Raw genomic sequence first — 12,079 nt, forward strand, 5'->3', positions numbered from 1 at the left:
GTGCCTGCCCCTCGCTCGTCCCGTTCTTGTTTGCTCATGGAAAGCACTGATCCATGCCGACAGTCGACTGATCCCACAACCCACTCTTCAACAGCAATGTCAACCTCTCATGCCGCCGCCCAGGATCTGTTTGACGTCCCTAGCGAATTCCTAAACGATACCCTGCAGACCGACCCCTTCCCCATTTACCGCATTTCAAGTGATCAGTATGCCTCGCTTTATCAACAATATATCACGACACCCTTGCCGAATGCTTCACAGCTCTTTCCATGGTTGCATGGCGTGGATGGCCATTCATATCAACAAAACTTGTATTTTGGTGTACGACGATGTCTTCCTCCTCGGTATCGAGGCCTGATGGTGGTGCATAGTCAACAACAGCAAGAGGATCATGAGGTTGATATGGATGGTGCTATTGGTGACGAGAATGATAGTGGCATATTCCAAGTACGACGATCACGATTATTACGAGATGCTATCTCAGTCAAGGAATTGGTGGATAGTAGTACAGACACCTTTTATGATTACAAGGACTCCACTGTCAATCTACGCAATTTTCAGATCCAGGCGTTGAGATTTGCAAGTATCAGCGACCTTGTTGTCTATGGACGGGATGCCTTGGAGACGGCAAAGTCATTGGCGAAAGCACAGCTTCATTTGAGGAAAGAACGCATGGCCGACATTGAAAAGGTCAAGAAGAATGCTGGTAAACGAGCCATCAAGGATGCCAATGATCTCATCTACCGGGTACTTGTGATACAAGGTTTGTATTTAGAATGACATCAGGGAGGGGATGTTTCGCATCTATGTTGCTGACATTTATTTGTGATTTAGATCCTGTGGAAGACATTGCACAGAAATACCCATACCTATTCAGTCATCCTTTGAGATTCTGGGAACAAGAGCAGAATGAGATTCGTGCCATGAGTGCAGCATCAGAGATCACAGACCACATTTGGGTAAGTGGGTACTTCCTATACACACACACATACATATGGATATTAACATTACCAATAGGTGGGTCATACACAAGATGCACCTTCCGATGATGGTGATTTGGATGACATGGATGGCAGCAGCAGCACCAATTTTTCGATTTGTATCGAAGCACATGATCTAGCAGACATGCCATCACCCTCCACACTTACTTTGGCACGTGAGACATTGAATGAAGAATATCCCCCTTCGGTCGGAACGATCTTTCTCGATGTATATTCGACATTTATGCCTTCATCGGTGGCATCCTTTGATAAGTTTTACGACAAGCTTATCCACTTGCTTCGATTCATGGATGATCAGGCCGCACGAGAACGGGATATCCTTATTCATTGCTCGGATGGATACAGTGAAACGAGCTTATTGGTACTCTCTTGGATCATGTACAAGCAAAAGCTGCGACTACCAGAGGCATTCTTGTACCTCCAAGAGAAACGAAGCTTTTTCGTTTATGCCGCTGACATGTTGACATTGAAACGAATCGATTCTTATCTCCAATCGGGTGCTGCAACACGTGTCATTCTCACTTCTGATGCTGCGCGTAACAACGGAGTCGACGATGAAGAATACGATGATGATGACGATGATGAAGATGAAGATATGGAGACACCACGCGCTGGTAATCGAACCCTCTTCGATGACACCTATCTCAACGAGGTATCCAACAACAACAACAACAACAACGACAGCGACAAGAGTATGACCATGCTGGACACTGAAAATGTATACGGCACCAATATCATGGAAAATCCATTGATGCCTGTGATCGATCCTCAATCCAAAAGTCGCTTTGATTGGTTCTATTCGCCTCGTTTTGAAGGATCTTTCCCATCACGTATTCTCCCATTCCTGTATCTCGGCAATCTCAATCATGCAACCAACCCAGGTATGCTCAAGGTGCTAGGGATCACACACATTGTCAGCGTTGGTGAACATGCTGGTCTCGATGCATCCGAATTCAAGGTTCATTTTCTCGATAATCTCTATGATGATGGCATTGATTCCATTGAGAGCAGACTCGAAGAAGCTGTCAAGTTTATTGGTAAGTGGATTGTGTGTGGGTGTCTATGTGTAGTAGAAGGGGCCTCTTTGTTGAACATGATTTATATATAGACGAGGCGCGATTACAAAACAGCCATTGTATGATCCATTGTCGAGTTGGCGTGAGCCGTAGTGCAGCAATTACGATTTGCTATATCATGCAGCATCTCAAGTATACCCTTGCACAGGCGTATTTGTTGGTGCGTGCAAGGCGATTGAACGTGATCATCCAACCCAATCTCAAGTTCATGTATGAAATGCTACAATTGGAACAGCGTATGTTTGGTCACAAATCCATTGCTTGGCCTGTGCTCTGTCGAGAGATCCATCTTTTGAATATGGCGTACCATGACAATGACGAGTTTTCATAATAGCGTATCTACTACTCCTCCTCTACTAGTGCATTATCCTCCTACCTTTCATTCTTCATTTATCCTCCTTGGCATCATTCTTTTATTCATCCATTTGCATTGATTGTATTAACTCATAATGAAAACAAAGCTTAAAAAAAAGGAAAAGCATATTTGGTGTATGACAACAATGATCCCGATTATCATGCAAGCATGTCTTTACCATGTGATTCTTTTCAAGCTTTTGGTGTCACACAAAATGTGGATACAAAAACTCCGAGCGGGATAGAAGAGTCAGCTCAAGTCAAATGGCAGCTTTCTGCTTAGCAGCAGTAGGAGAGACACACAGACATTAGCTTTGCTCTCTTGCTCTCTCTTTCTCTCTTTCTCTTTTTCTCTTTTTTATATATAATACACACATGACCTCCTTGGCAGAACTACGCCAACGTCTCCTCCATCGCTACTATGTACTCCACCTAATGTACGGCTGCGGCTACCTCTACGTGTCATTTAAGCGTTTACGGGATCCCAATGTCGAGTTTACAGTAAGTAGCGTCATGGCGCGCGCGCTCTCTCTTTCTCTTCACGCGCTTGACAATGATAACACCATATTCACGTGCCATGATACTAACTCGATTCGCATTAGGATGCTGAACGCAATGCTCACTTGGCACTCTTTGGTTTCTCGGTGTGGAAGGCGCTTATGGCTAATACAGCTGAAGAATTGGCAAGCGTCTTGATACTGTATACCAAGTTCTTTTCATTTTGCATGATTTATTGGAAACATGGCATGGGATACTCGGTACTTTACCTCATTGGTTGGTTCAGTAAGTTGATAAAGTCAAGGGAAAGCACGTTTTAGATACTTACTATGATGAAACAGCATTGTCAACACTCTTTCCTCAGCCATGGTATCAAGGTCCTACCAAGATTACCGAGCTGTCACAAGATGAACTTGTTAACAAGGTCAAAGGCTCCAAGGATAAGAAACCAGCATCCAAGTATTGGGTTGTTATGCTTTATGCAAATTGGTCCCTGGCTTGTCTCAACTTTGAAGCGGTCCTCGCCAAACTTTCTCTAAAGTACTCTGCCGATCATATCAAGTTTGGTAAATCACAACTCACCATCACTACAAAGGCTACCCTACTCACCTACGCCCATTTACCTTAGGCAAATTGGATATCGATGTGTATGGTGATGTCGCAGAGGAATATGGTATCAGCCGTGATCCAGCATCTTTTGATCTCCCAGCATTACTTCTCTTTCGAGATGGCGCTCTCATTCGACGTCTACCAGAGTTGACTGTACCCAACGAATCATCTTCTGCAGCAAGAACAGCCAAAGATACGATTACACGCATTGGATGGAGCAAAAAAGCGGTAAATGCCAAGGATGAAAAGAGAGGATGGAGGTGGAGAAAAACTCATTGTATATGAATGTATCGTAGGCAACGGTGGTTCAAGCATTTCATTTGGATAAGATCCTAGTTGAGAAATAAGACAAGCTTAAATAGAGATAAAGAGCATCTTTTGCATTTCATTGATGATGAATGATGGTTGAAAACGAAACTGAAATAGGAAATGAGGAAAAAAAAGGAGGAGGAGAAGGGAAAAAAGAGAGAGGGGATGATGAAGAAGAGGAAAAGAAAACTGTGTACACGGGCTCTTGTGGCCCTTATGCCACGACGACAGCAACTAGTGGGAAACTCTAGGTACAGCAAGGGAGGAAGGATTACTCGAGATGTTAAAAGGTAAAGATGAAAATAGAGACGCTAGTGCAACGAAAATGAGGATGTATGTGGAGGAAGCGAATGATTGGAGTAGGATGTCTCTGTGTGCGTGTGTGTGTGTATATGTGTGATGACTGCTGGGATATGTACCTAGAAGGTGTACATCTTTTCCATTGCTTGTCGTTGAAGCACATTGTGCTGGAACCTATAAAATGATTGGTGTTAATAGGGATGTGGTCATCAATGAGGGATGATAAAGGGAGTTGTGTATGGGAGGAGGATGACCATGACAAGGGAGGGGATGAGAGAGAAATTTACTTTTTCAAATTGTCGTTCTCCTGTACAAGACGCTCCACCTCCGCCAAGAGCTCAGATTGCATGTTCTTCAAGTGCTGGATTTGCTGAACAGCTATAATAAAACGAATCCAATTAATCATGCATAATAGAGGATGAGGAGGAGGAAATCAATTTTTAGGTTACCCTACTACGACCACTACTTACTTCGAGTGAGCAAAGCTGCCTTGCTCATCTTTTTATTGTTGCAACCAGGCAAATGCTTTCGTAATTCATCAAAGCCATCCTTGATTTGGGCTCGTCGCTTTTGTTCAGATTGGATATGGATTTGTCGACGCAATTCGGCTGATGTAGCACCACCATGGTTTCGCCTAATAATAATACGCCATAGGTGTTGGATCATCATCAATCATCATCATCCCATACATAATAGCTTGCATATTCCGACGATGTCCCTTTCCCCTTATGAACCCAAAATACACACACACACACACACACACACACACACACACTTACTCGTCCAAATCATCATCATCAACATCATCTTCTTCAGAATCTGCTGCTTCATCTCGCTTCTTCTTGCTAACAAGATCCTCTGAAGAGCTATTGTTGGAATGAAGACCAGCTGAACGTTTGCGCTTGTTACGCTTAGCATCCATTTTACGCTCGTATGTCTCTTTTGAGTACTCAAGAAACTCTGTGTGATAAAACTCCATAGGAACAGAGTTGGCTCTGGCAATGGTCTCCTTCACACGTTCAGTCGTCGAATTCGAAAATGTGGTTGTCGATGATGAGGATGATATCAATGGCGTGGCTGTTGGTGGTTGAGGTTGAGGAGGAGGAATGGGCGTATCCAAAGGTTGGACAGAGAGTTGTGAAAAGTTGATCGCAGCTGCAGCAGCCGCTGCTGCTGCTGCTGTGGAACATGTAGAAACTGAGTTATCCATAACAGCTGGTGTTGTTGTGGTTGCTGTAGTGGTAGTGGTGGTTGTAGCAGTAATACCCATATTACTGTTATTGTTGTTGTTGCCAGCTGCGGCTGCAGCAGGTGGCGTTTGAGGCGAAGAGTTGGATGATATCGAATCATCTGGGCTTGTAGGATGATATCCATTCAATCGCATCTGATAGGCCGCAGCAGCTGCCATTGTTGGCATCGGCTGGTAATTCATTTGCATTTGCTGAAAGCCGTAGCCTATATAACAACATGATGAGTTTTTTGCTGCTTGATCATTATTGTATAGGGAGTAGGTGGTAATAGTAGTAGCGCAAAATCAAAATGTGAATGACAAGGATATAACCCACTAGGAGCGGGGATGGATAAATGGATGGGAGAGGAGTCGAGAATAAGAAAGAAGGGATGATGGTAATTATGATGATGCGACAGCTACAACAGCCATTTGCTTTTTGTATGATAGCTTACCCTGATAGAAAGGCTGCTGTTGCTGCTGTTGTTGTTGTTGTTGCTGGGTACCATCATCGAATGCAGCAGTAGCCGAAGGTGAATCCATCTTTTGCTGTTCAACCATTGAATCGAAAGCACCAGTAGACATGATGGGGTCTGGATTTGAATACTCGGCAGGGATGTATTGGTTGGAGCATGAGGTGGTGTTGGATAGAACAATCTCACTCATAGTTGCGTGTATTGTGTGATTTGTCGTGAGAGAAGTAATTTTAGGGTGTTGAAAAAGATGTGCGAGTATTGAAGTCGTGCTTCTTGTTGAGCCGAAAAATATACAAAAACGAGCGTATTGAGTATTGTCAACGAGTGTAGTGGGTGTTTAAGAGCGTTTGCAAGTTGCAACGGCCTTTGAAAGAAAGGAAAGGAGAGGGCTGACTAAAAGTAGTGGTGATGTGTAAGCGACGAGTGAGACGTCGTTGATAATTGTGTTGCGGAGAGAAAGAGTGAGGAAAAGAGAAAGAAAGAAAAGATGGGAAAAGGGGAGGGCGTAAAAGGACACCGAGAAAAGGGCCTAAGCCTATCGTACACATACACACACACTCACACACTTGTGAAAAGGAGGGCAAAAAGATGGGTCTTGTGCAACGGCAGTGTGAATAGTAGTGTTCCAGCAGCATGATCGTGATTGCCACCCCCAAATAACCAAGCCAGTAACTCTCCTTGCAATGTCTCCTTCCCCGCATAACATCATTGAGCCAATCGTGCTGCTGCGGATCATAGCCACGTTGAAGATGCATCATTATCATTGCTGTATGTGGAGTCGACATGTGCCTTTTGCGCAATACAAGATACATTTATATAAAGTGATATTATAAGTTGCATGTATGCGAGTGTATGTGATTGAAGGCGCGTGCGTGCGTGTTTGTGCTCTTGGCTCGACCCCCTTATTGTTGTGGTATTTGGATTTAATCACTCACATTCTGTGTGCCTCTTTCTTTCTCTCTTTCTCTTTCACTTTTCCTTCCCCTTTTCTACACACTTACGCACGTACACGCACACACATGGCAATCAAAAAGCTCTTTAGCAAGATCAACAACCATCGTTCCTCTAAAACGGGTATCACCACCACCCATCATCGCGACAATGAAAAATGCGAAATAGTCCCCAGCCATCCATCTTCACTTACGGATGCTGCATCGACACCGGATATGCGAAACAAGAAAAAAAAGTCATCATCAACCAAGAAATGGCGTAAAAAGTTCTCACTTCCAAGTGGGTCATCATGGACAACATACGCCAATAACAACAACAGCAGCAACACCCCACGACGTAGAAATAGCCTAGTGGCCTTTACTCCATCCGGCTCATTACCCTGTTTCAGAGCAGGATCAACCACTGATCCTACCACAGTGACAACTTCATCAGCTTCGTTTGCTGATCATGACTACAATGACGTTGACGAGTTGCCACTTCCCCAACGGCCTTTTTCATGCTCGACGGTGATCATGCCTGATATCCTGCACGCTTTACGCAGTAACGATAAGGACCCACATGAAGATAATTACAATGAGCATGAAGAACAGCTTATGACAGTGGATGAATCGAGCTCTTTTGCATCACGTTATTGCATTGCGTCGTCAAGCAAGTTTCAGCAGTCATCCATTTGTTCGGCTGTCGGGCAACATGTTGTGTCACCGTCAATGCATGCAGCCCCTTCTTGCTCATCCGCTCCCGCCAGTAGCATCGATAGCAAAACAGCGGCACCAACCACTACTACTAGTACTCCTCCTGAAACTTGCTACAAATCAGTCACCCACAATGAAAAGATCGAATTGACGCCACCTTTCTTACCATCCTCACCACCACCTTCCACCACCGATTTGGCTGCTATCGCCTCTGTGGATCATCATTCATCATCACAACAAGGTAATTGTTTGTTTTATGTACTCAATGTGTGGGAAGCCGTGTGTGAGCCGCCCAAATGCACATCACCTGTTATTCTAACAAAAATTAATACCCGTGTTTCCCACGTATCATAGATGTCTTGGCACCTGGTGGTAGTAAATCATCAGCGATGATTGCAAAGTTGCAAGTAGACAAGACCGTCGCAGAGATGCGATTAGCACAATCAACACGATCGTTACAAGGCGCCATGCAAGAAATCAAGTTCCTAAAGAACCGAATCAAGTACCTCGAGACGCAGGACGTTGAGGCTGAAGATTTATTGCGAATGCATACGCGTGCACAGCTTGGATTGATTGAGTATTTGGAAGGAGAGGATGATTTGGCTATTGCGCTTGAACGATTTAAGCGGCAATTGATGGAAAGCGATGAGGAGCAGAGCAGCCAGCATCAACAACAACAACAACAACAACAAAAGGATAACGGCCCTGTTCCACCATCATCATCATCATCAGCTTCAGCACAACAACAATCTTCTCTCCCCACCAGTAAAGAGGCTGATAGGGATAACCCATATTGACTCTCATCCATTCTCATCACCTTGTAACTTTTTGTGTGTCTTACTATTAATATGCCCATTCATCACCAATTTGTATTCATGCAGCATCATCATCCCACCATATATCATTCACATTCCTTCCTCTCTCATTCCTTCATTTGACTTGTTTCTATGACAACTTGCATACACTATCATAAAAATAACAACTTTTATTTACAGCTTGGTTTGACTTCCGAGATGTTGCCGTATGATGGGAAATTAGCTGCATTGTCGTGGCTTTGGTGTTGTGGTCAGGACGCCAACAAAGATGCATGCATACTTGTAGATAGTACAGGATGATGGAAAAACCAAGACAACGCCTACTTGTAATGCATCCACACAAACATTTACTTTCACCTTCAACACCGACACCCTTATGTATGTACGCCAATCACTTTTCCAGAAGAATGATACTGTTGAAGAAGAGTAGCCGAGTCATCTTACAAACAAGACTTTATTCTCAAACGGTTGTAGTCTTTGGAGTGGTCATTGTCTCTTGGATACATGTATGGGGAATGTAAAAACAAGGAGTGGAGCAAGAAAATGTCACGGATTTGGTATTATTGGCTCTTTCAAGTATTCATTGTCTACATCCAATGCTCGTATGGGGTGACAGATGGTTCGTGTGCCGGATGCCTTATATAGCTCAAAGGAGAATTGGGTGTTGCTGATGAGCTGATGTTGCTGGTGTAAAGAAACGTGGCAAAATACATGCGTTGCTATGGCGTTGTTGCTGACATCCTTGCTCCTCCACAACATCCTTGGATGATAAATGTTAGAATCCTGACCATCTTTCATCTACTAGTATACACCTACCTTTGAACTTGAAGTTGTAGTAAAAAGTGGATCGTTCGCAGTGGTACCAAAAGGGTGATGGATGTCTAATAAATTGGGTCAGGATCCAAGACCTCTTGGTTGATTGGTTGGCGTGTACCTCTATACCAAAGTGATTGTTTCGCCACCTTCAATATGCTTGCAATAGAATGATTCTTGCCTACTGCAGTGCGCTTCGCTTGCTGATCATTGCCTAAATAACCCATATGTATGACAAGGATCAGAATACATACTGCTTCATTATCCTGAACAATGAAGCCCTCACCCTTGTGACGCTGTTTACCTTTGTTTCACTCGTGTCTTCAAGCTGATACCCGTATTATAGTAGCTGTAAAGTTATGATGATTGTGTAAAAGGCTGGCGTGTGTATGTGTGTTTGGGCTGGGTGTGGGTGCTTGAAATCAAAGCCTTGTGTCCAAAAAAGAGCACCGACCTTGGACGCGTCCATTCGAAGGTGAATGAGTCAATCGTGCTGGGAAGCAACATGTCAATGGGCAATGAAAGAAGGAATGCGAGTGATGGAGGAATAACGAATGAGGAAAAGGAAGCAAACGAAAGAAGGGCAAGTGTAACCAGCGCTGCATTAAAGTGCGTGAATCAATTTAGGCTCAGTGATCTCTTATACATACACGCTTTCTTTATGAGACTGATGCCATGCCTATTTACAGGATTCGTATACACAAGATCTTTTCTTCATGTAATAGCAATGACAAATCATGCTTAAAAGAATCATCCTACGAAGTAAAAGTGTGCTTTTTGTAGAGGACCAAAATCTTTCCCAATGTTGTCGACGACACGACGATCCTCGTTCAAAACAATCATCGCGTGGAACCACTAAATAAAAGACCATGATCGCAATAATGATATGTAATGCACGTGTTTTCGATGGGTTGGTGTTATCCAATTCGAATGTAGCATGATTACTTATCAAAGTTGTATCGATTTATCTTCCATGAGATACTACAACAAGGCATGGCATTCAAAGTTACCAGTCGGGTGGGATCGGATATGGATTGCAAGACGATCACAACACGTGGCTATAAGTAATGGAGATATGAAGATGGTGTGTGTATGGAAAGATCCAAGCTTGTTCCAAAAGGAAAGATGGTCTTGATGCACGACGAGTGAATGTTTGAAAATTTTCTATTGCGAAATATCCATAATATGCATAAACAACAAACCTTGGCTATTTTTGTCTAGCAAAGAATTGGATGCGTTTTTAGTTGTAGCGATCGCGTAATACTGTATGCGGCACATCCAAAACAGAAGAGCTGGATAGAGAATGAAATTAAAGCTTAGTCCGCATAACTTTTGTAATAAACAAAGGAATACCTTACATACCTCATCATGCAACTCGCCCTTCAAATCCTCGGATGGCGATCTTATAAGTGGACCCCTTAGCCCCTTGCTCGGCAATTCCATAAATGGCTTGATCCAAAACCCCTATCTCGGATCATCCGATTGGCAACTTACATTTACATCCGCCAAAGCTGTGGTCAATGCCGCCAATCCACCTATCCAACGCATCACTTTTATCCATCAAAGCTTATCGAGTTACCCACGATATTAGAAGGTGGGATAAGAGCGTTATGATAACATCCATGATAGCTGAACACCAATGTGTAACTGGTGGCTGACACCATGATAACATTTGTTTGCATCAATGACTCGCCACGTTTGCGTAAACAATGGCCAAATGGTCTCAGGTCCGAGTAACTTCTTTTCCAACGAGAACACCGTTATCATCGATTATCTATCTCTTTCATTCTTCTTTCTATGGCTATCTTTTACAATCCTATCAAAAAGGTTAACATGGCCCCCTCCTTCTTGTTTCCTTTATGCTCCCTTGCATGATAATGATCAGCCATTAGAAAGAAAAAGCTGTCAGTGTTGATAGTGAAAGATGATGGCGGACCTAGAGAAGTTTAAGAGTGGAGTTGAATGAGCATGCCCACGTGTATCAAACTTGTGGTCATTCCTAATGACAGCTCGTTACCCAACTACAACGTGTGCTCTCCTCCTATGTTTACCTTTTCCTGGCCACATGCATCTTGTTTCTTTGTGTCAGTCTGCATGTAAAGCGAGAGAAATTTACAGTTTTCTACCTCGTGTTCCGACGAGCAAATTCATTCTTTGCTTCTTTGTGTCTCTTTCTCAAAATTGACAGCGTGTGAGCATTATCACCTCATTTTCCCCTTTGTTGTCGTCGTCGTCTCGTCCCTGAATATGTACGCCGCTCACTTGTCATACACAATGAGAATCCTGTTTGTCAAAATTTACGTTTCGGCACTGCCAGAATTGGTTGGCAACACCAAACCACTATATAAACCCACGTATATTTCCCTTTCCCCCACCTCCTCATTAATTTTCATCCGCTTCATTTAATACCTTCATACATCATCCTTTGCATATTACAACAACGCCATGTCACCAAACAACAACACCAAGACGCCAGCTGCCATCTGCTCCGCTCGCCATCACAAGGCCAATGGTACCTGCGCCGTTTGTGGATCGCGTTACCATATGACAAGTGAGTAATATTGCTTGCTATTCGAGTTGTTGTTGACATCGCTGACACATTCAACTTGCAGAGCACTGCCCTGTTCATCCTTGACGAGCAAAAAAGCGCTGCATCGTTACCATTGTCAATGACAAAGCATATCCGACATATACCCCCCACCTCTTTTCAATAGAAAATCCTGCATTCATTCATACACGACGCGATCGATCGGTCAATCAAAAGCATCAGCATCCTCCCCATTCTTTTCTTTCTATAGTATCTCCACCATTATTGTGTCATCCTTCATATCTACTAAACTTGCACTCCATATCATTGTCGTTTTAAAGAGGCGGTTGATGAAACTTGTGATGTTTGTGTCATCTTGGGACCAACCTTCTCCGATGACTCATTGCTATCCTTCCCAATTACACAACAA

The 12,079-nt window shown here is 43.4% G+C and overlaps 4 protein-coding genes across 4 annotated transcripts; 3 read left to right on the forward strand and 1 right to left on the reverse strand.

The window, feature by feature from the left end:
• Positions 1-36: 36 nt before the first annotated feature.
• O0I10_003367 (uncharacterized protein) lies at positions 37-2,408 on the forward strand (the record flags this gene model as incomplete). Its single annotated transcript, XM_058483438.1, has 4 exons — positions 37-763; positions 835-959; positions 1,018-2,038; positions 2,110-2,408. The coding sequence occupies 4 exons, from the start codon at positions 37-39 to the stop codon at positions 2,406-2,408; spliced, it is 2,172 nt and encodes a 723-aa protein (XP_058345637.1).
• A 398-nt stretch (positions 2,409-2,806) lies between these two features.
• O0I10_003368 (uncharacterized protein) lies at positions 2,807-3,885 on the forward strand (the record flags this gene model as incomplete). Its single annotated transcript, XM_058483439.1, has 5 exons — positions 2,807-2,932; positions 3,034-3,214; positions 3,271-3,495; positions 3,558-3,766; positions 3,835-3,885. 5 exons carry the CDS (start codon positions 2,807-2,809, stop codon positions 3,883-3,885), a joined length of 792 nt encoding a protein of 263 aa, XP_058345638.1.
• A 381-nt stretch (positions 3,886-4,266) lies between these two features.
• Positions 4,267-6,041, reverse strand: O0I10_003369 (uncharacterized protein; the record flags this gene model as incomplete). Its single annotated transcript, XM_058483440.1, has 5 exons — positions 4,267-4,321; positions 4,435-4,525; positions 4,618-4,781; positions 4,927-5,602; positions 5,831-6,041. 5 exons carry the CDS (start codon positions 6,039-6,041, stop codon positions 4,267-4,269), a joined length of 1,197 nt encoding a protein of 398 aa, XP_058345639.1.
• An 829-nt stretch (positions 6,042-6,870) lies between these two features.
• O0I10_003370 (uncharacterized protein) lies at positions 6,871-8,291 on the forward strand (the record flags this gene model as incomplete). Its single annotated transcript, XM_058483441.1, has 2 exons — positions 6,871-7,735; positions 7,849-8,291. 2 exons carry the CDS (start codon positions 6,871-6,873, stop codon positions 8,289-8,291), a joined length of 1,308 nt encoding a protein of 435 aa, XP_058345640.1.
• Positions 8,292-12,079: the final 3,788 nt, after the last annotated feature.

The sequence above is a fragment of the Lichtheimia ornata genome (assembly GCF_029851405.1).
Source record: "Lichtheimia ornata isolate CBS 291.66 chromosome Unknown scaffold00011, whole genome shotgun sequence".
Classification (NCBI taxonomy): Eukaryota; Fungi; Mucoromycota; class Mucoromycetes; order Mucorales; family Lichtheimiaceae; genus Lichtheimia; species Lichtheimia ornata.